The 27,574-nt window shown below is 36.7% G+C and overlaps 1 protein-coding gene across 1 annotated transcript; it reads left to right on the top strand.

Annotated features, from left to right (window-relative positions):
- Positions 1-20,776: 20,776 nt before the first annotated feature.
- LOC18448121 (anthocyanidin 5,3-O-glucosyltransferase) lies at positions 20,777-26,769 on the top strand. Its single transcript, XM_088858130.1, has one exon. The coding sequence runs from the start codon at positions 21,138-21,140 to the stop codon at positions 22,608-22,610; it is 1,473 nt and encodes a 490-aa protein (XP_088714256.1). The 5' UTR covers positions 20,777-21,137; the 3' UTR covers positions 22,611-26,769.
- The last annotated feature ends 805 nt before the right edge of the window (positions 26,770-27,574 follow it).

Below are 27,574 nucleotides of genomic sequence, written 5' to 3' on the forward strand. Positions count from 1 at the left end.
CAACCTAGAAAATTTATTGTTTGGGTAATATTTAGATGCAAACTAGAAAATACATTACTACTCTTTGGTTATGTCTGGAAAAAATATATGGGAAATGCATTATCAATATTTTACCCTATAAGCTATCATTTCTTTTCTTTTTTTGGTCATAGAATTCCACTAAAATGTGGAATTAAAGTCATCATCGTACTATTCGAAAAAAATTTTCTAATAATAACATCATCACCATTTCAAAAAGATTTTCTAATAATAACTTGTATCATTCTAACGTCATAATGACACCATTTCTTACTTATCTTGCATGTCTGTGGCACTTACATGGAATCACATTTCTTCTAACATGATTAGACTTTGGTTTCAATATGATAAGTCATTGGAATAATATGATTAGAATAACAAGATTTTATTGTGATAAGCTTTATTTTTATTTATGTTTTGTAAAAGTTTTTCAAATGTCTCCCTATATAATTTTAAATAACCAATAAATTTATCATACCAGATTCATTCAACAGTTAATGGTTCCAATTAGTCAAGAATTATTTAGTCTTCTGTGACTAGAAATTCTTTTTTTATCCTTTTCAATCTAAAAATGAAGTCGTTAGGTGTTGTGATTGTGGTAGACAATCAATCGTAGAAAAAAATTTCAACTTGATCAATAAAATAAAATGTGCATTTTTGGAAAAGGATAAGGGAAAAGGGATTCAAGATCAAGATGAAATAAAATAAAAAATTATTCAATAATCTCCCCATCTTAAAAGTACAAGTTAAAAAATGAGAAGAAGTTTGATTAGTAAACTAGAAGTTTTCATAATAGGAGACTAAAGATGTATCTTATTTCAATTGAGGTTTTACTAATCATGTTGTGTGAAATTTTTTATTATGATTGTGTAGGGCTTACCAGCATTCTCCTGCTTCTCTCTTCATGTTAGCGGCAATGACTCTCTTGATTCTCTCTCTTCAGTTTAATAGCTCAAAGGAAAAAGTCTAGACCAGAAAGTGGCTTAAAGAGAGTAGAAACATCTTATACAAACCCAGTTATTATGGTTCAAGAGAGAGGGTGCGGGCTAATAAATAGAGAGAACTCTGCAAACCAAAGGTTTTCTAAAAATATTTTTTTAAACAGAAATAGGGTAGAGAGGGAGGCCTAGCCAAGATTACCTGTTATCCCTCAGCGACTAATGAGTTTGATGATTTTTGGGAAATCTTAGGTAATCACTCGTTATCTCATTCCATTTCTCTACTATTAAAATGTACCCAATAAAAATATCATATTTCCTTCTAATAGTGGCATGTAAAATTGTTTGAATCGTCTCATCCCAATCGGGTATTATAGTTATTGTTCTGGATCTGTTAATATATCGGAATCAGGCAGTGTCCCCAAGCACCAGCATGTTTGAGTCCGTCCATACCGATCATTTACCAAAGAACCAGTTCATTTGTAATAAATTCCGATCTGAATAGGGTATATGGTAATCGCTCCGTACCCCAATATATCTAGATCCATCTGTATGCGCCTAGAACTAGACACCAATATATCGAGATCTGATCGTAATCTCTAGAACCAGCCTATTCGAGCCAATAGTTATTTACGAAAGAGCCGGTTCATTCTTAATAGAGCGGATTTCTTCAACGATTCACTCATAAAAATTACTATTGTGGGGCACACCAATCTCACTTACATAGGCAAGTATTATAACAATTACCTATCCCTTTTACATATCATCATCGCATGTAAGCAAGTATTATAACAATTACCTATCCCTTTTACATATCTTCATCGCTTACCTTATTGGCAAGACCTTTTGCTATTGACGTGGAGTTCGCAAGAGTGACTTGCTCTCTCGTAATCTTTTGCTGTGGGATATGTCCAACCTCTACTTCAAAGCTACATCGGTGATTTAAACATATGAACAATTTAACAATGTAAAGATTTAAACATATGAACAATTTAATAATGTAAAGAAGGTCGTGTATAATTCAATCCTTGTTGCGGCAGTAAAGACTAAATCATAAATTATAAAAAAAGACAGAAAAAAGATGGATTAAAAAATTAATATGAAATTATAATGCGTACTTATGTTGGTCTAAATCATAATTACAAAGAAGAGAGAAAAAGATGGATTAAAAAATTAATATGAAATTATAATGCGTACTTACGTTGGTCTTTACCCACGGTTAAATCATAAATTACAAAAAAAAAAAAAAAAAAAAAAAAAGAGGAAAGAGACGGATTCAAAAAATAATATTTATTATATTGGTAGGATCTATATAGAGTTTAACATATTCCATATCAAAACAAAATAAAGAAGGATTTTTCAATTTTTTTGTTTCCATTTTATTTTTTAAGTTTTCATATTTTATTTTATTACATTCCATTAACATTTTTATCTCTCCCTTGCTTAAACAAGGGCAAGTTCGTCTACAAAAATAAAATAGTCTATAAAATAAATTTTATTTTTTATTTTTAGATTAATAATATTTATTCTTTTTTCATAATTTACAAAAAATAAAAGTACATATAGTTAAGTTTTAACTGCATATAACTACAAAAATAAATCCATATAATTGATTTATAAAAATTAGTATAATTATAAATTTATTATTGTTTATTTATCTTAATAAATTGTTAAACTTATAATCATGTAAATATAATTAATTAAAATCATGTTGAATGAAAATAATTATATAAACATTGTTTAATTATTTACTATAATTATGTTGAAATTGTTATTGCTATACTGAAATTTTTATTGCTACAAATACATTAAAACAACACTTAATTTAATGTATTAAATTGCTGCATCAAGGGTCTAATCCCAGACGTCGGTTTAGCAGTGGAATAAAGATAGCTCTCTTTCTGAACAGTGATTGGTTTAGCTGTGGAATAGAGATGGGTTTCTTCCTGGACAGTACTTTAACTGTAGAATAGACATAAGAGATCTATGTGATCGGGAGAGTGGGTCTAAAAGGGTTTGCTCGTCTGGGCTTTGTCGAGGGTTAGAGAGGTAACGCTATGTCCCAAAATCTATTATGTAACTTTCATTGGTACATTGGGTTTCAATTTGTCATGCCCATGGATGTAGCCCTCTTGGGGTGAACCACATAAATCTTTATATTCTTGTGACGTGTGTGTTTCATGCTTTATTTCTCGTATTATGGCACGTGCTCTCTCCTATTTTGTTTCTAGCAGTATAAGTACACGATCTTGGTGGGATCCAACTTTTGAGACTCCTGTTTTCGCATCTAAAAGGGTTATTAAATCCTAACAATTAGTATCAGAGCACATAGTTCAGTACAGAGCTAGTGTTTGTGCATTCGGTTGAACAAAAACACATGGCAAAGTATGCAAGTGTTTTATTTGAGGTGGAGAAATATGATGGCAAGCACAATCTTTCTAGAAAGAATGATAATAGAATTTACTTGGCAAAAGAAAATGAATTCATAAAGATATCCATTGGATGTTGGTATGATGAGCATGTGATTTTGATATTAAGGCGGAACTTGTTGTATATGGTGATATAAAAAAATCATCAACATAAGGAAATCCTATATATGCAGGATTGAGAATGATATTGATAAGTTTCCTCAAGGAAATAGAAATCCAAAAATATTAGGACTCTGGGATATATCTTTGGGTTCTTGATATATATATATATATATATATATATATAGGAAAATACTATGCAATGCTTATAGGCGAAAATGAACAGTGATTTCGCCTACTCCCATTATCGTCCAAAGTATTTTGTTTGCTTATTACAATTGATTAGTCTTAGATTCAATTCGGATCCACTTCTGGTCCGAGCTGAAACCTTCTGGGTCGACGTCCAGGAATGTACCCGGTCTAGCCCAAGTCCGAACCAGGGTCACACCCAGGTCCAAACCTAAGCCCTTTTTGGTCTGAGCTACGGCTCACGACAAATCTCACCTAGACCTAAGTCTGAATCCACATTCAGTATAAATTTGAAACCTTTTGGGTCCAAGTCCAGCCTTGTGCCCAGCCTAGCCCATGTCCGAACCAGGTTCACACCTAGGTCTGAACCTAGGCCCCTTTTGGTCTGAGCCAAGGCTCGTGCCTAACCCAACCTTGATCCAGTTTGGGTCAACAACCGGTCTGATATTCAAAACCCTCTAGGTTTAAGCTCATGCATGTGCTTAGCCTAGCCCAGGTCCAAACCTAGGCCCCCTCTCGGTCCGAACAAGGACTCGAACCCATATAGTCTAGATATCAGTCTAGGTCCTAGCCTAGGTCTAAGTATATAATTGCCTCTAGAACTAAACTAGGTTCATCTTAGCTCAAGGTTCAAACTGAAATTCATCGAGTCTAGCAAGATTCATCCAGTCTGGTCCTAAATTATGTCTAGATTCAGAGTTGTCCCTAGACCTAGACAAGGTTAACCTGTATTCTGTCTAGGTTTAGCTAGGTTCGAGTCTTAGTCCAACTAGGTCCATTGAGGCTCAAGCAAAGCCTAGTTTACGCCCATGTCCAAGCCAAGTCTAACCTTCTAATTTAGCACAAGTCTAGGAGTCATAGCCCAATATCAAAGCAGAGCAAGGTCCAACCCTATGACTCCCACCTAGTCAAGTTCCAGGGAACCCAGTCAGTCTGAGAGGCACCATCACAGTGCTCCCTCACAAATCCATAACACTTGTGTTAGTGATCCGAGTTTCTACCCACATAGAACCATACCTAATGGTCTGAGACACTCAATTGGTAACCCTCAAGGCCATGATGTAGAAGCTGCGAGCCGACAGGTTAGTAAAATCAAGGAGTTAAGCATGGGGTAATCCTCTAGGACATGGGGGTTAGACTTACATCTAGTCAGCATGCCAAGAGTAAGGCCCCAGCCCAAATCCTTGAATCAACCAATCCCAGCCGTATTAACCCCAATGTTCAGCATTCTAGGCTTAGTAATCACCCAGTTAGGGAGTAAGTGGGTTCACACACAGTTAAGGAAAGTCTACCAAAGCAACCCAGCATCAGTAAAATTCAAAGTTTTGACCTAACTAAGTATCAAGACAATCTTAGGGTGCATGCATACTTTCAAGACCTGTTGAGGTGAGGGTATACCATCCAACATAGTCAATCCAAGCATGTTAGGTCAGAAGCACAAGCTATAAGGTATGCCCAACCTGTTGGCCCAAACCAGGATAACCCTACAGGTGCTAGCTTGCCAATCCAATCGACTAGCGGCCAGGGGTCTAACTCTAGTCATCACTCAAGCCCAGGACTACTTAGGGGGCTGACTCCATCTGACAATAGCTATGGACTCCCTTCACTCTTCCGGTCTAGTTTTACGACAAGAGAATATCCCAACCTCTACGTCAAATCATCCAATCAAGGTCAGGGACAGATGGACCTCATTGCCCAAGGTCAGAGGTCTAGCCATCATAGCAGCTCAAATTGTCCATCCTAGTCAAGTGGTGATCCTATCATGCAGGCCTTCTTGCATGGCCATGTAGTTCAAACTCCGAGAGACAGGTATGCTCTTGCCCCAATTCAACTCGGGTGAGTCTATAAGCCGACAACCGGCACACCAAGTTCAAGATACTCCCCAGGCTCAATCTTTGGGGCAACTTGCTACATGGGTCCAACAGTCAATCTATACAAGCCACATACCACAAATCCAGGTTCAACAAACCATGCAATCGAGCCAGGTCACCGTTATACCAAGCCAAGTCACCGTTATACCAACGGCCCAATTCATCAACATGAAATGCCTTCAAGAATCTTTTGAGAGAATAAGAATATGAGATTTCTCAACTCCTAAATCATACGTACAAGAGACTCTAGGATACCTAAAAGATCTACCAGTCGGGTTTCTGATGCCACAATTCAAAAAGAAGTTTTATGGAAAAGAGGACCCTGAGGTACACATCAATGCTTACCTATTAATAGCTCATACACTGTGAGACTTACCTAACCAACTTAAGGTCATATTCTCTCATATCGTATCAGAAGAGCCTCTGATGTGGCACTGAAACTTCATAAAAGATAACCCTCAAACAACTTCTAATGAAATATTCATGCAATTTTCTTCCCGTTATTATGGGGGAAGACCAAGACCCATCACCCTTGGTGAGTTAACATCCACCAAGCAAAAGTTAGGCGAGTCTCCTTCTGACTTTATAATAAGATTTAGAGAGGTCGCTATACGAGTCGCTGAAACTTCACTCCTTGAATCTGTGAAGATAGGCATGGCATTAGAGAACATGACCCATGAATATGTCACCTTCTTCAGTAAGGGGGTGATCCTTTACTCGTTTGATTTTATGTTTGAAATAGTATCACGATATGAGCGAGTCAAGGATGATGAAGCTAGAGTCTTTCGTAGCCTGATGATAGTCAACCCTCCACAAGAAGGAGAAGGGAATGATGACTCGACTGGTGAGGAACCCTCTTAAGAAGGAGAGGTGAACTTGATTGAGAAAAGTGTCCATTCTACAAACCATCCATGAGAAGAGACTAAAACTTACTCAACTACATGGAGAATGCAGACTTTCATGAAAAGGGAATTCACTCCCGTTGATGATCCTTTTAACCCATCAGTATAAGTGAATGCGATAAAAGACGTCTCACATGCGTGGGATGGTGAATTAAACTCACAAGGGATTCGAGATAAACTCGAGCATAAGCTTGGTCAATGCTCCAAAACTAGCGATTCCTTGAATCATGGAGACAAAGTTAGTTCGAGGCTAGTTATTCAAGAGAAAATAAAAGAACAAATATTTAAAGAAAACTTATCACCTTGAGAACTAGAAACACTAAGGAAAGATGACCTGTTAAAAATTCTAAGGGGACCTCCCGAACCACCTTCATAAGATTTATTGAATGATCCACCAATCTGGGATAAAGAATTGGATATTAAAAATCCAACCATGTTACCTCTTCAAGAGGCAGGCTCTCTAAAAGTCATTAACGACATGAGCACAACTGCGATAACAGGAGCACCCCCATATCAAGTCTCATGAAGAACATGTTCCTAACGAAATAGAAAGCTCTGCAAGGGCAACCCCATCAAACTACTTAATAGGGGCAATATTCTCTCATGAAGAGAGCACAGTAGGAGCAGTTAATGAGATTGAGCCCTTATTTGTTAATTCTTAATATTAACTCAGTCACTCTTCTTGTGCGAGTGTCACCCAAGTGCGAGCACTGAGAAGGAGCCTACTACATAATTAACTCTTGAAGAGAAAGATAATATTTGGAATGAAAGAGACAATCGAAAAAGAGTTGGGTGATCACTCACCCCTTACAAAAAACAAATGGGGCATTCATGCCTCAAACTTCAAAAGGCATTAACACTTAATGAGTAACACAAATTATCCCATTAACGGAGAGGACCTAATGAGTTTGTCCATCCAGGTAAAAGATTGAGGGATTAGGAAACTAAGAGTGATTCTTAGTCCCAAAATCAAAGTTCAAGTGTGGCAATTCAAAGGATAAATCCAAGAGGAACTCAACAACCATTGTCAAAGAAATATTGGATGCCAAACTGGGGCAAGGGAAATCAGAGGATGACTGATATCAGAACCTCCCCACCACCTGGATAAGGGAAAGATGATCAAATTCTTACATAGTCTTAAAACGAAATGCCAAAAAAAAAAAAACGCCACTCACTCTTCTTCTTGCTCCTCCTCCTCCTCTTCCTTTGTCATCATTTTCTTCTTCAAAACTAAATAAGTAAAAATCCGCTGGGCTAAAAATCTAAAAGAAACCCCAAGCGTTGGAAAAAATGCAACAAGGCTGAACACCTGAAAGGGACCTTGAGACGATGAAAAAATAAATAAAAAAACAAATCTGCTGGGTTTAAAATCTGAATGGAACCCCAAGCGTTGGAAAAAAAGCTACTAGGCTGAACACCCAAAAGGGACCCTAGGGGCGATGACAAGAAGAAGTTCTTTTATTTCCTTCTATTATCCAAAGTCTTCTCTCTCTAACATTTTCTCTTCCTTCTTCTTGAGTCAAAAGACTGTCAAAAGAAAAATAAGTGAGCATTAGCCTGATGGACCAATCTTAAGGACCTCGATCATCTGGACTTCAAAAGGCGAATAGTGGAGGAACGAATTCGAAAATCCAAAAGAGATTCTAAACACACAGGGGCAGTATCATGTATTTTCAAAATTATGTCTCACTCGAAAACTTCAAAGAACTCTCATTTGAATTGAAATACAACAGTTGAGGTTTGAAGATAAAGAAATGTTTGATGATTCATCGTCCTGAAGATTCAAGCAATGACCTAACATGCTCATATAGGGTCACAAGTGGTTAAACTATAAGACCCACATTCAAAAAAAAAACTAAAAGTCTTAAAAATTTCATTTTAAAACTTTTCTTTTTAAAAAAACACTCCATGGTTGTATGAGTATAATTGGCAAGTACCGTATCCATCACTGCATGATGGTAAACTGCTTAGTGGGCTCTACGGTTATTTTTTCAAAATATCTTTCTCATTTCAAAATTTTCAGTATATGTCTTTTATTTTCAAAAAAATTTTATTTCTTTGTTAAAATCGTGACCTGTCCAAAGCTCCGGGTTCTATTTCCAAATCCCCCCTTGTTTTCAAAATTACTAAAAAGACTTTTAAAAACGAATGAGCTTGGACAGTCATATATGATGATTACCGCGTTGCCGCCTCATCTCTCTCTTTAGAATTGACAAGAAAAACCTTTTTCTAAACAAGAAAAAACTATAAAAGACCTTAGGAAACCCTAAGGGAATAAAAAAAAATGTCAAGTTTAAGAATTTGAAATTGTGAAAACCCCTGAAGTTAAGTAGCATGGCCGAAAAATCCAACTTGAGATTCAAGCTTGTGTAACTCATCAACATCTCACATCAAAAACCCTAAGATGAAAATGCACTAGGTAAGTGAGCGGGGAGGGCAACGTCTTGGATGAATAGTTGGTGTGCCCTTTAACGACGAAATGTCAGGATCAAATTTAAAATGTCTGCATTAACTTTGTCACTCACGTGCCCCTTGAAGGACATGGAGCACCAAAGAGTGTCTACTTATTTGCCACTCACCAGACCCTCGAAGGACAGGGAGTGTCAAAGAGGGGCAACTGTAGACACCCCATTTTAAAAAACTGGCAAATTGTGTGATACTCTTGAACCCTTAGGACTAAACCCTCGAAGCATAGATCATCATAGTCTGTGATCCCTATCATGTGATCCAGAATCCTGCAATACTATTGTTTTAGTAATAAATCAAAGTAAAAATAGCAAAATAGCTTATTTTTACCTAATATTTGGTGAGCAATATCACAAAAACGCAACCACTAATTTTGGTCTGACTTGGGCTGTCTTTGACCCCCAAAAATAGAAATTTGGCTGGTAAATCTACTTGAAATTGGTATACATTCATTCTAGTATGATTTGAGCCTATATATAAACACATGTTGTGACCCATTTAGGGTGGACTTTGTTAACTCATAGGCCAAGAAATTTGAGAGATAGAGAGAGCCTAGAGAGAAAACCTATGAACAAGCCCTAGATATAGGAAGCTTAAGCTTTTGGCCACCTGCAGCCCTTAGATTAAGAGATTCATCCAACCAAACCAAGGCATGGTCAAAACCTGAAGAGAGACAAAGATGATGTACGACATAAACTTAATTGGTCCTGATACGGGCGAGCCCTCGAAACCTCGGGTTTGCGGGGCCAACTGGCCCAGCCCGGTATTTTCTCATCATCTTTTCTTTTATTTTTCATTTATTTTGTTAGATCTAGGTTTTTATTCTTATTTCATTTAATATTTTGTGCATTTGAATTTATTATCCTCTTTTCCTTTATTTTTCAGTTATTTTGTTAGATCTAGGTTTTTATTTATATTTCATTCAATATTTTGTGTTTTTTGAATCGATGCTAACTTTGTCACTGATATCTATTTGATTTTTAATAGATCTGGCAGTTGGTGGTATAAGACCAATAGGCTAGAAATGCAATCTTTTAAAAAAAAATTCCATTGTATAAAAACTTTAGGGTTTAAATGCATGAATATCTCAATACAAAACCATAATACATATATTCCAGTCTACAAACATGGTTTATACACATTTGAATAATAAAATTCAACCCTAATAGATCCCTTAAAAATCCTTTACTCAAAAATACAATTAAACTGAATACAATATTCAAATATTCACATTGTACATCTCTGCAACATATTACTTGACTTACACTCGCAATTCCTCATTATATCAAAACTATATGATAATTTCATCTTCATTCTTCATCCTCATCATATATCATAATATCCCATACACATCATACACATGATCATAATAATTCAATAAGATTTCAATTCGCATAAACAATAATGCATAACATTAAAGCTCATACCGTAAAAAAACCATTTCAATATTCACATAACATACTGAATTTAACTAATCATGAATCCATTTAATAATTGTAAATACATCAAATTAACATGCAAACATACATGGGAAAACCATGGTTCGAACCCCTTGTGCCCGGGCCACGAATGGGCCTTTTGAGGAATTAATTTTGTCTCATTGTCTAAGGCATGGATGATAATAATAACTCAAGGAGATCAATCCAATGGGAAACAAATGATCACATTTATTTCACTTAATGGGGATCAAATCATGAGAGAGGTATGTATCAAAATAGCCCTTCAAAGTTTGAAAGAGATACTACACAAAATAAGGAAGTTATGATGAAACTACACGATGTGGTCAATAAGGGACAACAAGAAATTTTCAACATTAAAAAAAGGAAACTCAATGGACTATTTCTTATGCTCAAATATGATGAAATAAACCTCTCATCGGTTGTATATTCTCAGTAAAAATTTCAAAAAAATAAAATCGATAAATCAAGTTGAAACTACACAAGATCATGGAGTAAGCAAGCTAGTCTATACATACTATGTGTATGGACTACACTATTGCTTTGAGACTCTTCAAATCTCAAGTTTTTATGACAAAAAATGAAGAAAGCTACTGTAAATTAAGAATTACAACAAGCTTTGATAATGGAAATGAGGTAGGAATTAAAATATGAGAAGAAAAAGCAATACCTTAATGAAGCAATAGTATGGGCTTGATCACATAAATGATGGACTACTCCATGAAAGGGTTTCAAATGAAAGCTTAAGGAAGAAGATAGTCTCATGGGTGACCACATTTTTTTCAAGAGCTCTCTCTCTTTTTCTCTTTGAAATGAATACTCAAGTTACGATAATAATTGATCTCATAAATTACTTAAATCATAAAGATGGATTTGATCTTGATCCTTGATGTTTTAGATCAATGGCACATGAGAGGCTTTTATCCAAGCCACTCATCCATATCATATCATCAAGATCAATGGATAAGCTTTTGACACCCTTCACGCCTCAAAACCTAGGTTTATAGTCATTTTACCTTGAAGCCCTTAGCTCCGTATTTTATTTCCCAATAAGTCAAAATTCATATTTACTCTTATGCCCATGGTTTTTGAATAAGTTGTGAGAGTCAATAAAATACAAGGATATGGACATAAAGGTAATATAGGACATCTACACATGTGAATAAAATATCTTATAACAACACTAAAATTTCACATGGGTCAAGCCCATAAAGTGGTGCCACAAAAGATATACTCACATGCTACAAAATCATATGTGGATAATAATATGAATTAAATTAATTCTCAAAATCTCATGACTTCACATATGCCAAAAATGACACATATGAGAAAAAAAAAAAAAACATGTGACTTAAATCAAACTTAAGTCATAACAATATATAACCCTTTAAATAACAAGATAATCATGTTATAACATAATACCAACAAAAATATTAATGACAAATAAGTCCCCACATGCATATGACGTCAGCATGATGTCATCCACGAGTGGGGAGGTGGGGTGCCACGTGGCATCCCTATGGCCACTTGGGATCCATGTGGTAGCCTCATAGGATGTCCTTGTTTAGTATTTGAAAATCACATTTTTTATTGTTTAAAAAATCTGAAAAATTCTCCAAAAATATCAAAAATTCTTTAAATGATTTCTAAACATTATTACACAATTTCTCATCAATTTTAGATTAATTTGGGCCAAAGGTTAATGAGATCTCTAGACTTATAACACTAGTCGGAGTCTTCCATTGGGCTAACCCGAATGACGTTCCACCGATGTCTCAAGCCGACCCAATGGACCTATGCTCCACAGTCTATGGCAGGGACACATAATTGGTCACATCAAAGTCACTGATCCAAAGCTTCCGGTTACCGAGGGTTTAATGGATTACGGGTGCACCCCTGTGGGACATATTCCTACTTAAATATAGGGGTCCGCTCAAAGCACATGTGCACTAGCACTTCTAAGTCGGATAATACTATAGAAGCCATGGAACGGTCTCGTGTCAGGATACAGGCTCATGTCCCATAAGCCGACTATTCCATATAGGGCGAATACTCTTTTAAATACTCTGGTTCTATTATTCTCGTTTGGATTCTTCAAGCCCTGGCTTATCACAGCAACTATGAGGCATTCTAATCAATTTATTTCTGACTGGGAGGTGACCCTCACACCTCCCCGAGAGTTCACATTTTCAAAACGTATACTCTCAATGCCTCAAATACTTGGGGTATATGAATATGGGCCCCAGTGCGTTAAACACCCAGATTCAGTCTCTTTGTAACTCCCACTGAGCGTAAGACTATTGGCTTTAAGGCTTTGAAAGGTCACATGGCCACACTGGCATCATATCAAAATTTGATTTTCCCCACTCTCTATCAGTCTTTTAAAAAAAATCAGTTTTTCATAGGGATCTTCCTTTGAAGATCTCTCCGATTTACATCATAAATAATATGACATCTCTATGAAATTCCATACTTAGTTTAGACTCATAACCTTATATGTATGGGATGAAAGATGAAAGTCTATGTGTGCCCTAACTATATGGGAAAAGTGGTTTCCTCTAAAGAGAGAGGCATTAGAGGCTGGGCCTCCCCTTAGAGAGAAGAGAATTTTCTATGAAGAGAAACATCACAATGTGCCTCTTGTAGATTGAGAGGCGGGTTTCTTATAGAAGCGGCTCTCATGAAGATTTTGGGTGGTTTTCACTTTCAGTGAGAGAAAATCTCGATTGCTCTCAAGGGTCTCTTCCTGGACAACAATTTAGCTATGGAATTGCCTTCCGTAGATTGAGAGACTGGTTTCTTATAAAGAAGCGGTTCCCATGAAGATTTTGGGTGGTTTTCTCTTTTAGTGAGAGAATATCTCAGTTGCTCTAAGGGTATCTTCCTGGACAGCGGTTTAGTAGTGGAGTAGAGATGAATCTCTTCTTGGATACTGGTTTAGCGGTGGAATAGAGATGAGAGATCGACTGGTCATGCTGATCATGAGAGTGGGTCTAAAAAGATTTACTTGACTGGGTTTTGTCGAGGGTTAAAGAGGTATCTCTATTTCCCAAAATCTATTATGTAACTTTCATTGGTATAATAGATTTCAATTTCCTGTGCCCGTGGATGTAGCCCTCTTAAGGTGAACCACGTAAATCTTTGTATTCTTCTGGCATGTGTGTTTTATGTTTTATTTCTCGTATTATGGCTCGTGCTTTCTCGTATTTTATTTCGAGCTGGATAAGTACACGATTTTGATAGGATCGAACTTTTGGGATTCTTGTTTCCACATCTAAGAGGGTTCTTAGATCCTAGCATATACATCCAATGAATGGTAGAAATGGAAAGAAATCATAAAACTATACTACTCTTAACCCATAAAATACCCTGTAGACAACATCCATACAATATACACTTTCCTTGACACGAATATGAGGAATGAAGAAAGGATTTGCTCACCTCATTCTCCAAGTTCCTTGTTATTTCATTGAATTTGATGATTCTTCAAACCCTTTTGTATGCAACTGCACCTTCACAAAGTGATAGTGGTATAAATTTCTTTGTCCTCAAAATATCTGGGGATATTTAAATTTGTTCACATCTCGTTTTTTCTTAACCGAAAAATGAGAAAGAGTACATATAAGGAGAAATAAAATAGAGATGGTATACTATGAGATCATTTACTATTTTTACAAGGAGGTCACAATCATACCTAGTAATTAGATGTTAAATTGAATGGCTTGTGGTGCATCATGAAGTTTGATTTTGTTTTTGTTTTTTTGAATTTTGAGTCTAGCCAACTTATCAACTACCCAATTTAAAATCCGATGGACAAAAGTGATTGAGACCTCCTTGTACTAGAAATATATAGTCTCTTTGTACACTTTTCCAGATATGTAGTCATAAAATCTTCAATCTAGAGAGGGAAGTATTGTTGGTGTTCATTGTAGAAAGGGTGCGGTTTGCATACGGATGCATCCATAGGTGTAGAGGTACGGTGCACCTTCAAATTTTATCATGGTATATAATTTTGATGTAAAATGTTCTTAGGATTATCTGAAATCTATTTTTATATCTAATTATAAAATTTTAAATTTAAAAAGTGGTTAAAATCAAGTAGATCTATAAACATATGAAAATCTTGAAAATAGACGATGTAGATAATATGTCGTAAAATGCACTATTTCTGAGACTTAAAATATTTTTATTGTTCATAGTCATACATCTCAAAGTCGAGATGATCAATCAAAGGGTTTTTCAACATTAAAGCTATCCTTTTCCGGATTTTTGAGGGGCATCCGTAGTCTTACATTATAAGGTAGCATCCTTATATAAACTTTCCTTGTAGAAAAGGCAGTAACGCAGAATAAGAATAAGAAGAGGTTTCCAGAGGAAAAACCACGAATAGAGATTAGAGAGTCAAAAATTTTATTTTAGCCCAAAATTTTTTTACTCGTGCGGAAATATACTATTCATTTACTACTTCGGGCAAATTACCAGACCCATACCCTAACGGCGGTAATCTGGTCCAAATGTTGGTGATAATTTTCTTGGATGGTTGATGAAAAGAAAAATTGTTCTCGGGTACATTGTATGAAGACCATGTTGTGTGGGTCCCACGTGTGCATTTTTTAACTAGGGGTCCATGCGATTTTCCCTTGTAAAAAAGATTCGGTAGTTGAAAGCGACCATGATATATATAGTCCCGTCAATGCAAGTAATGGTTAGGTCAGTCTTATTTAGAGCTTGCAGTGGGTGGGTGGCCCTGCCGGCTCGGCCCCTAAAAAAGTAGGGCCTAAGGCACAAACTGTGGCCCAATGGTTTGGCTGGGGTAAGTGCCAGCCTACTTAGGCTTGACCTGACCCTCTTTTGTTCTTGTTTTTTTTATTTATTTTCATTTATTTTTAGCCTAGCCTTGGCCCTGTTAGGGTCGGGCTGGGAATGGGCCAATCCTATGGGAATAAGGCTGGCCCGCCCCATTGCCACCCTTTGTCCTGATCATCCATTGAACAAGCGATGATATGTATCCAGGCTTTTAATAATTAAAAAAATATAATATTTCGTCTAGATTTTAGAAGTGGGTATGGTTTGCATCAGGTTGTAACTTTAAATAATCAAAGTAAGGCATACTTTCAAACTTTCTTGGGGGATGTAATTTTGGTGTCCAAGAGTATTAGAATCGCCTATAAATTTATTTTTACTTCGAATTGTAAAATTTTGAATTCAAAAATAGTTCCGATCAAGCAAGTATATAAACACTTAAAAATCTTGAAAATAGACAGTCCAGAAAATGTGTTTACATGATTTTCTATTTTTCGGACTCGAAATCCTTTTTCCTTTAAAGAGATAGTCACTTTTTTAAAGATGACTTGGACCTTTGAGAGAACATTTTAAAAGGGTGTGATTTCTATAAGGTTGCAACCTTCAACAATCCAATTAAGGCGTACTTCCAAATCTTATCATGTAACTTTGGTGTAAAAAATTCTTAATATTATCTTAAAATCTATTTTCGTGTCTAATTATAAAATTTTGAACTCCAAAAATTGTTAAAATCAAGTAGATCTATAAACATATACAAATCTTGAAAATGGACAGTCTAGATAATCTGTTGCAAGATGTATTATTTCTAAGACTCGAAATCTTCTCTTTTTTTTTCATATTTATACATCTCGATGTCGAGATGATCAATTAGAGGGATTTTCAACATTTAAACAACCTTTTCCCATTGATTTTTTAGGTGCGTATGTAATTCTACATTTTAAGGTTGCAACTTTTTCCTTTTAAAAAATATGCTTATTGGAGTGGGGACCTACATATTTCGAGGGTGATCGACCCAAATTATTTTTTCGTTAATAAAGTCTACATTCAGCAATTCAGCCTCAGCAATTCAGCCTACGGGAACATGCATCCCACCTACTCAGATTACTACAATGGGTATACGATCCAAAAACTGAGCTTTAAAACATTGATTTGAGAGCATAGGTCCCTGAAAAAATTATGTACAGCCTGATCTATAATATCAAAATGATATTTTTGTTCCAATTTTTTGTAATTTTATGCGGAGACCTCTATTTTTGTGTTTTTTCATTCTAATTTGGAAAAAGTTTATATAAGGTTGCAACCTTAAAATGTAGAACTATGGATGCACCTCAACAATCCATCAGTAAAACTTGTTTTATTGTTAAAAAAACCCTCTAATTGATCATCTTGACATCAAGATGCAGGACTATGGCAAAAAAAGGATTTTGAGTCTCAGAAATGGTACATCTTATCATATATTATCTAGATCGTCCATTTTCAAATATTTCATATGTTTATAGATCTACTTGGTTTTAGTCATTTTTGGAGATTAAAATTTTATAATTACATTTGAAAATAGATTTTGAGATAATCTTAAGAATATCTTACATCAAAATTATGTGTTATGATAAAATTTGAAGGTGCGCTTTAAATGGATACAACCTTATGGAAACCACACCCTTGTAATTTTGCTCCCAGTCTGGTGTTGTAAATTTTAAGCCGCATTTCTTTTAAATTTTAGTTTTGTGATTTTTAGGGCAGTTTGATGCCCTAGATATAATGTCAAATACAATTTAATATTGGAGACATCAAACCATAATACTTAAAAAATACTGACTATGGCTTGATGTTTCAAATATTAGTGTCCCCCTAAAATGAATCATCCGTTAATGTGGGGCATTACAGTACCCCGGAAACCAGAAAATTAAAAATAAAAAAATATAGTTTGATGTTTGTATCAATATCCTGGGGCAAATTTTGGAATAAAAAGTACAGCAATGTAGGACCTCCGCAATTTGCAAAATTTGGTACCTTATTGTGTTTTGAATATCTGAAAATTAGGTTAAAAAGATGGTGTTAATATTTGGGAAAGATTTTATAACGCTAGGTTCCGATACTGTTTGAGAAGAAGGCTTACTTCTGGGTACACACCAACGCCATTTAGGGTTCTCTTTATCCGAAAAATCAATTTTGAGCATTTCCTCTATTGGACAGGTGAGTCTTCCTGAAAAGTTTGAGATTGGAACGAAAAATCGAACTAGCCTAGGAAACCGGCCATTCCGAGTAACCACTAAACTGGCCAGTCCAACCGGCTTTATCAAGCACGTCTTGGCCCGTCTAAAAGGTGTTAAAATAATACAAAAAAAATCTAAAAAATATATTTAAAACATGATTCAACAAAGTATCTCCAAATAAAGTTGAAAATTAGAGAAAGAAAATAAATTTTAAAAAATCTATTTTTGCCCATGGGTATTTTTGAAATTTTCTAAAAAAAATGATAAACCATAAAAATAAATATTGATAGTCAAAACACTTTACAATCTCTGTCAAAATGATAGAAAACATTCAAAAACACATTCCAAACAAATTTCTTATAGTTTGGGTTTTTATATAAACTTTTTTAACTTTTAATTAAATACTCGACCGGACCATCAAAATCAACCAAAACCAAATCGGATAGTGCGCGATTCCAGTTTGACAGACCGGTTCTGAGTTCGACTGGTCGAGTTTGCAAACTATGGTTAGAACCGGTGGTATAAAAAATAGATCAATGCCCCGTATCGGGCACCCAAAAAACCCATCTGGATCGGTGAATCGGCTTTTCGGTTAAGGAATTAGACAAATCGGTCGAATTTAGCCTTAAAAAATTTCAAAAAAATTATTAAAAATCATGATAACTTTTGTTTTTTAGGAATACAATAGGAAATGAGGGTACTACATTAATAACTTATTTTATTGCATCAATATGCGAATATTGAGATGTTCTTTCCCTGTATGAAGATTCTCATCAAACATTTATTAAAACCTAACTAAGTACAATATTATACATTGAAATTAGAATTATTAGTTTGTATTTTATTATTTTATCATCATTTTACTATACAAATAAGAATAAATTTAAAAGGAAACCATTGTGGGATAGAGGTCTAACCACAATGGCTTCTATATCAGGGGGGAAGCCCTTGTGTGATAAAGAAGCCCTTGTGGGATAGGGGGAAGCCCTTGTGGGATAGGTGTGTCCTCGGACTTCTTTGTCCGGGGGAAGCCCTTGTGGGATAGGGGGAAGCCCTCACAATGTAGGACAAAGAAGCCCTTGTGGGATAAGGGGCCCTCGTGTGATAGGGGGAAGCCCCACAATGTAGGATAAAGCCCTTGTGCGATGTGGGATAGGGGCACCCCTTATAGGATAGTGGCACCCCCCCTTGTGGGATAGGGGGAAGCCCCACAATGTAGGAAAATGAAGCCCTTGTGGGATAGGGGCACAGTCTAACTCGACAAAGAAGCCCTTGTGGGATAGAGGGACGCCCTTATGGGACTGTCACGGTCTAACTACAAGGGCTTCTTTGTCCGGGAGAAGCCATTGTGGGATAGGGGTCTAACCATAAGAGCTTCTTTGTCCAAGGGAAGCCCTTGTAGGATATTTGTCCGGGGGAAGCCGCTGTGGGATAGGGGTTTAACTACAAGGGCTTCTTTGTCAAGGGGAAGCCCTTGTTGGATTGGGGTGTCCAGGGGAAGCCCCACAAGGGCTTCTTTGTCCAGGGGCTTCTTTGATAGGGGAAGCCCTTGTGGGATAGGGGTGTCCAGGGTAAGCCCCACAATGTACGACAAAGAAGCCCTTGTGGGACAGGGGGAAGCCCCACAATGTAGGACAAAGAAGCCCTTGTGGGATAGGGGCAACCCCCTTATGGGATAGGGGCACCCCCCTTGTGGGATAGGGGGAAGCCCAACAATGTAGGACAAAGAAGCCCTTGTGGGATAGGGGCACTGTCTAACTCGACAAAGAAACCCTTGTGGTATAGGGGCACGGTCTAACTCGACAAAGAAGCCCCTTGTGTGATAGGGGGAAGCCCTTATGGGACGGTCACGATCTAACTACAAGGGCTTCTTTGTCTGGGGGAAGCGCTGGTGGGATATTTGTTGGGGGAAAGCCGTTGTGGGATAGGGGTCTAACCACAAGGGCTTCTTTGTTCGGGGGGAAGTCCTTGTGGGATAGGGGGAAGTCTTGTGGGACGTTCTAACCACAAGGGCATCTTTGTCATACATGCCTTGCTTGGGCCACGTGCTTCTATATTAATTTCTTTTATAACATGGTGGCCTTTAACATACATTTAGGAATATTAATTTAAAGAGGAGCAAAATTATAGATTTTTTTTTTTACCAAGAAATAGATGGCATAATTATATTAATTTCTTTTATAACATGGTGGCCTTTAACAGAAATTTAGGAATATTAATTTAAAGAGGATGAAAATTATTAAAAATAATAATTGGTACATAGGACCCACCACCCATATCCTTCACCAAAACAATTCAAATTTACTTATCAAAAAAAAAGAAAAAAAGACTAGTAGTATGAGGCTATTAGCTAATTGGGATTAAAAAAATTAGTAATAGCTCATAGGATATTAAAAAAATTAAAAAATAATATTAATAGTAGTTTATTGAACATTAAAAAAAAACCAGTTTATGGGATATTTTAATCGAGAAAAATAACACTAGCTCATACCACTTTAGAATTTATTTCAAGTTGCTTTATCAATTATCCCACATTGCATAAATGAATTTATTTATTTATTTATTTATTAAAATATGATTACAAATTTATGTTACTAAATTATATATTTCTATCAATACTAATTATTATACATTAGATTTATTTATTTGTGCGGGTCATACCCTTAATTTTTTAATCATGTTTATTATAATTATTAATTAAACTAATTACAATTATAATCAAATATTATATTTTATTTAGTAATTTATTTACATTATGCATTGTAGTATTTTTTGTTATAGTTGTAATTAGATTATTTTAAATTATATGATATTATAAAACAAATTTCCAATTTATTCTTATTGTATAGTAAAATAATGATAAAATAATAAAATACAAACTAATAATTCTAATTTCAATGTATAATATTGTATTTAATTAGGCTTTAAAAAGTGTTTAATGAGAATCTTCATATGGAGAAAGATTGTTACATCCCCGCTCCCTACCATCCCCACTAGACCCACAAAGGGCTAGGCCTGGGCCTGCAAGAGGACCATAAGGCGTGTGGTCACGACCACAGGTAGCGAGTGCGACTTGAGTTGAAGTGCACTCAACACTTTGAAAAGAAAGGATTACAGTATCAAAGCCGACCATAAAAGAAAAGAAAAATGAAACACAATTTATATAATCATAGACTGCTGGACAAACAAATCCCAAAATATACGTAAGAGTCCACAATAGTACATATAGATCCAAGGCACAAATGGACATATTACCAAATCACAATGGACTATGGTCCTCCGGCGGGTTCAGGCCTAGCCCTTTGTGGGTCCGAAAGGGATGGTAGGGAACGGGGTATATTGACGCAAAAAAATAAAAATTACTCATTTTTTATTGGATTCTTAAAAAAAAATATTTATAATATTTTTTATAAAATTTTTGAATTTTTTTAAGATTGAATTAGATCGATTCAGCCGATTTCCAAACCAAAACACGGATCTACCCATCCAGATGGATTTTTGGGATCCCCATCACCGATCCGTTTTTTAAAGCGCTCGTTAGAACATATTGCTCTCCTCTATGGCTTCGGCTTCTACATGGGAGTGAGATGTGCTCATTTTTGTCTCCAAAGCTTCTTGCTTGTAGAGGGAGACAAGGGCCGCCCCTTGAGGGAGTGAATGAAAATGTTATTCTCATGGCTCTACAAAGTCCACCATTGCGGCTACTGGGGAGGGAAAAAACAGGTTAAAGCAATAACATAAAGAAAGCCCGCATGAGAGAGACGACGGCTAGGGGGAGGAGGAGGACGAGGCGGAGCAGAGAGAGAAACGCCATGGAAAACGTGACAAAGGTTCAGGTGTTGATGTTTCCCTTGCCCCCAATTGGCCACCTCGTGACCACGGTCGAGCTCGCAAAGATCCTCATCCACAACCATTCTCTTCTCTCCATCACCATCCTCACACCCCATGACCACCCCTTCGATGCCCCCACCACCGCCCCCTACATAGCCCGCATCTCCGCCTCTTACTCCCCCACCCGCCTCCGCTTCCTCAATTTGCCCCCTGTTCACTTCTCCCCAACCCCCGATATGAGATCCCAAACCATTAGATCACTCTTTGTGGCCGCCCACAAGCCCCTTGTAGCCGAAGCCCTGAAATCCCTTTCCACCCCCTCGTCCCCTGTTCGCGCCTTCATCACCGACTTCTTCTGCACCAACCTGCTCGAGGCCGCGGAAGAAGCTGATGTCCCCTGCTATCTCTTCTTCACCTCTGGTGCCAATCTCCTCTCCCTCATGCTCTACCTTCCCACTCTCCATGATCAGATCCCATGTGAATTCAGGGATTGTAAAAATCCCATCCCTGTTCCTGGACTGCCGCCCGTGCCGGCGATCGACTTGCCGCTTGTACTCCAGGACAGGACCAATGACGCCTACAAGTGGTTTCTGTACCACGCCGGCCGGTTACGAGAGTCGAAGGGGATTATCATCAACACCTTTGCGGAGCTTGAGCCCCTGACGCTCAAGGCCTTGCGTGAGGGGCTCTGCTTGCCCAACCACCCCACACCGCCCATCTACACTGTTGGTCCCCTCCTCAACCTCGACGACCAGCCTGCCGGTGGGGAGGGGCACGAGTGCTTGCGGTGGCTTGATAAACAGCCCCACGGCTCGGTTGTGTTCTTGTGCTTCGGCAGCCTCGGTGCGTTCCCTGCGCACCAGACAAACGAGATTGCACTGGGGCTCGAGCAGAGCGGCCAGCGGTTCCTGTGGTCCCTTCGCACCACCTCCCACGACAGTGAGCCTCTCCCAGAAGGATTCTTGGAGCGTACGCAGGGGTATGGGATGGTGTGGCCCAAGTGGGTGCCGCAGGTGGCTGTGCTCACGCACCCGGCAGTGGGGGGGTTTGTTTCGCATTGCGGGTGGAACTCGACTCTGGAGAGTCTGTGTCATGGGGTGCCGATGGTTGCGTGGCCGCTGTATGCCGAGCAGAGGCTGAACGCGTTGGTGTTAGTGAGAGAGTTGGGAGTGGCTTTGGAGATGGAGATGGCGGAGGACGGGGTGGTGAGGGCTGAGGCGTTAGGGAGCAGAGTGAGAGCTTTGATGGAAGAGGAGGAGGGGCGAAGAGTGAGAAAGCGCGCAAAAGAATTGAAGGCGGCGGCGATGAAGGTGGTGGAAGAAGGAGGGTCGTCGCAATCTTCTTTAAAAGCGGCCATCCATGAAATACTGAAAGCAGGTGTAGTTTCAGTCTGACTCAAGGACCAAATCTGACGAACGGGAAAAAAAGCTTTGGTCGTTGAGACTTAAGAACGACCTAGGGTGTAGTTTATATAACGCTGAGGTATTAAGCTTTCAAAGCAGCGTTTTAAAAAACGCCGAGTCGAACCGGACTCGCCCGGTTCGACTCGGAAATAGTGAAAATGGAACCGGATCGCCCAAAAATCGGAAATCGTCCGGTTCTAGAGAGAACCGGACGATTCTGTACAGTGAATCGCCGATTCACTGTACGGAATCGGCGAGTCCGAACAGTGAATCGGCGATTCCGTACGGAATTTTTATTTTTTATTATTATTTTTTTTTTATTTTTTATTTTTATTTTTTTTTATTTTTTTTTTTGGTAATCCATGATAGATTTTTTTTGTAATCCATGATCGAATTTTTTGGTTTTTTGTAACCCATAATAGAATTTTTTGTAATCCATGATCGAAATGTTTGTTTTCTTTTCTTGTAATCCATGATCGATTTTTTTGTTTTTTTTTTTTTTTTTGTAACCCATGATAGAATTTTTTGTAATCCATGATCGAATGCTTTGTAATATATGATCGAAATGTTTTTTTTTTTTTTGTAATCCATGATTGAAATGTTTGTTTGTTTTTTTTTAATCCATGATTGAATTTTTTGTTTTTTGCTTTTTTTGTAACCCATGATAGAGTTTTTTGTAATCCATGATTGAATTTTTTGTAATCCATGATCGAACTATTTTTTTCTTTTTTTGTAATCCACGATTGAATTTTTTGTTTTTTTTGTTTGTTTTTTTTTGTAATCCATGATCGAATTTTATGTAATCCATGATCGAATTTTATGTAATCCATGATCGAATTTTATGTAATCCATGATTGAATTTTTTGAAAATTTGTGATTTTTTTTGTTTAATCCATGATCGAATTTTTTTTTGTAATCCATGATAGAATTTTTTGAAAATTTGTGATTTTTTTTTTAATCCATGATAGATTTTTTTGAAAATTTGTTTTTTTTTTTTTTTAATCCATATTATTCAAAGAGAAAACGAGAGAGATGATGATTCTGAGGCCACCCTATCCCAGCCATATTATTCACATATCGAGTCCCAACAGCAATAGTGTAGGGATGAGCACGAAATACTGTAAATTAAATGCTGAATGGCGGTTCATGCAGGGAAAGAACATATCAATATTCGCATATTCATTCAAAAACATGAAAATTCTTAATGGAGTACCCTCATTTTTTATTGAATTCCTAAAAACCAATATTTATAATGAATTTTAATAATTTTTTCGGATTTTTTTGAAGCTTTATTCTGACCGATTCACCCGATTCCGATCCGGATCGCCGATTCGCCGATCCGGATCGGTTTTTGAAAAGCCCGATCCGGGTCACCGATCCGGTTTTTAAACCATTGTTTCAAAGTAAGGCGTACCTTCAAATAGTATTGAAAGATGTTGTTTTGGTACTAAAAATCATTATGACGGCTTGAAAGTTTATTTTATCTCTAATTATAAAATCTAAACTTTCAAAAAAGAATGTAGATTAAGCAAATCTATGAACACTGAAAATTTTGAAAATTGACAGTATAGGAAATGTTGTATAAGATATACTATTTTCAAAATTTGAAATTCAGTTTTTCTCATGTCCATACATCTTAAAGTCAAGATACTCAACTTGAGAATTTTAGGGTATTGGAACAACTTCTCCAATAAAGTTTTGAGGTGTGCCTTACTTCGATTGTTTAGGGCCTCACCTTTATGCAAACTATTTCCTTTTAGGGCTGGCAATGGGCTGGGCAGCCCTATCGGGTTGGTCCGTCCCTAAAAACATAGCGTAGGGGTCACAAACTGTGCCTGACAGCTGGGTTAGGGCTAGTGTCAGCTTGGTTTGGCATGACCTATTTTTTTTCTTAAATTTTCTTTTCTTTTGTTTTATTTATTTTTGGCCAGGCCTTGGCTCTGTTAGGGCTGGGTTGGGCTTAGGCCAGCTCCATGGGGACAAAGGTTGGACTAGGGCCAGGGCTGGCTCGGCCATTGCCACCCTTTGTCCTAATGTCCACTGGATGGGGGATCATCTAATATTTCCTTTAGATTTTAGAATAGGGTATGGTGTGAATAAGGCTGTAACTTTAACTAATCAAACTATGGCATACTTCCAAACTTTATCCGGAGATGTAGTTTTGGTGTTAAAAAGTATTAGGATGGCCTAGAAATCTATTTTTACATCAAATGGTAAACTTTTGAACTCTAAATATTGTTCTAATCAAGCAAATATATAAACATTTAAATATCTTCAAAATTACAGTCTAAATATTATGTTACATGATTTCTATTGTTGGGATTCAAAATCTTTTTTTTTTTTCCATATCAATATATCTTGAGGTTGAGAAAATCAATTTGAGGGTTTTTAATGTCAGAAGAACTTTTTTTGATGGATTTTTTAAATGCTTTTTTACATTATAAGGTTGAACCTTGTATTTTCTTTTCTTGTAAGGTTGACACCTTATATATACTTTTCTTTTGAGCAAAAAGTCAAATTTTTAAAGATGACTTAGGGGTTTGAGAGAACATGTGATTTAAAAAATGGATCGATGCCCAGGATCGGGCACCCCAAAAACCACTTTGGATCTGTGAATCAGCTGGATCAGTCGGACTTGGCCCTAAAAAAATTCAAAACAATTATAAAAAATCATTACAATTTAGGAATCCAATAAGAAATGGAGTTACTACATTATTAACTTTCATTTTATTTGCATCAATATGCGAATATTGAGATGTTCTTTCCCTGTATGAACTATTATTAACAATTAAATTTACATCACAGAAAAGAAGCATAAAATTATTATGGATGAAGTATGTAATCATATATGGATTACAATAAGGCATATAATTCGTAAAATACTGCCTAAAACGAAAATGAAAGACGATGTTGTTCTTCATTTTGGTCATGATGTTTTCACTCGTTGAATTCATGTGACAATTCATTAATTCAATCTCGGAACTATAAGTTATGGCACTACAACATATATGTTTTTTTAGTACAAGAAAACTGAGGGCAAAAAAATCTAACAACATATATGTTTTTTGATATAATGTAAAAACAAAACCAAATGCATGAATAACTAAAATCGTATTACATGAAAGAAAAACACATGTGATCTAACTGGGGTATATAATAATTTCTTTCTTTCTTTTTCAATTCTTTCTTTTCTTTACGGTTTAGATCACTCACAAGAAGTCATTTTACAATATAACAACTTCAAATAAAATAAAATAAAATAATACAATAGGATCTCAAGAATTTGAAGCCATTCAAAACAACACTTTTCATTAATAAAAAAAAGACACAACCTATGCTTGAGAATAAAAGATATAATAAATAAATATAGAAACAAAATAGGGTGCCGGAGATTACCTCAATCGGGCTTCTTACACCTCACGCCGAGTCACACATTTTGATGTTGCGGGATCTAATGGTCAACCTTCAATCTCAACCGGGAAAGCAAGTTTGAACAAGCTACAACAATGTAACATGAACCCATTTGATTACAAATTTAAACCCTAGGTGAATCCCCTTAAGAACTAGTTTGAGAGTGAGAGATGCTTATCTTTTCTACCACAACCTTATAGTCTAAACCCCAAAAAGAGATCAGAGATCATTGTTAAGTTTGGGGATAGCCAAATCACTATACCAATATTTTCAAGGGTATTATGGTAAAAAGAAAAAAGGCTTTCTTGAGAAGCAAGAAAGTAAAATTTATATATGGGAATCAAAGAAGACATAATACCCATCCTTTTGAGGGTCTCTCCTTTGGGGTTTATAGGAATGGATCTCCAAAGATGAAGATTGGTCTCCAAGAGAGAGAGACATGGCCTCCAAGAGAGAGTCACTATTCTCAGGAGTTTTGGGTTGATTAACTTTCACTTCTAAAGAGAGAAAGTCTTTCAGTTGCTCGTGAGGTTATATTTCTAGTAGCAATATTGCAGTGGAAAAGAATGTATTAATCGACGATACTGCTCGGTCGGGAAAACGTGTTTAGAAGGGAAGATCAATGATGGTTTTTTACTTATGTTTAGAGATATGTATATCCCTTGTAACCCAAAACTGTAATCTTTATTGTGATAATAGATTTCTACTTGTCGAGACCCTACGGGGTGAACCAAGTAAATCATGTGTTGTGGTGGTGTCTTTTATATTTGTTTTATTTCTTTTTTTTTGACAAAGATTTAAAGATTTTATTACTAAGTAGGGAAAGAGATTACATCATTTGAAACAACAAGAGAAGGTAAAAGAGCCCCACCCTTCGCCAAGGAATCCACCAAAGAGTTAGCTTTTCTAAAAAATATGGATGAAGGAATCAGAGATTGTTTCAACTAAAATCCATCACTTGTAGCTAGAGGTCGCACAATTCCCAAGGAACTCTTTGTTCCTTATTACACCATTTAACAATATGTTAGGAATCCCCTTCACAAATACAAGATCTACCTGGAAGTCTATCAGCCAGAATTTTAACCCCACACAACAAAGCACTTAGCTCTACATAATTGTCTGTTTTAGCTCCAATCGGGCCAAAAAAAGAAAAAATAATGTTGGCCGAAGAATCACGCAACACCCCACCAATTCCTGCAACACCTGGATTCCCCAAAGAACTGCCATCAAAGTTTAACTTAAAGCACTCACCAATAGGCGCCATCCAAAAACTTCTTGATCTTGTACTAGGCCTTGCAAGAAAGAAAAGCCTACCAAGGTTAGCCTTGACATCTACCTTGCTAATATTCCTCCCCTCCTTATTAACAGAAATCGAAGCCCAAATAGAGACATACATATTGTTTAATAAAATTGAAAGAGGCAATGATTTCACCTCAAAGGTCCGTCTATTTCTCTCTTTCCACACTTCCCAAAGAATAACACTATTTGCTATCTGCCAAATAATGTTAGGCAAATGAGGAATAGATAATTGAAAACTAAGCCCA

The sequence above is a fragment of the Amborella trichopoda genome, chromosome 2, assembly GCF_054954075.1.
Source record: "Amborella trichopoda isolate Santa Cruz 75 chromosome 2, AtrichopodaSantaCruz75HAP2 v2.0, whole genome shotgun sequence".
NCBI lineage: Eukaryota > Viridiplantae > Streptophyta > Magnoliopsida > Amborellales > Amborellaceae > Amborella > Amborella trichopoda.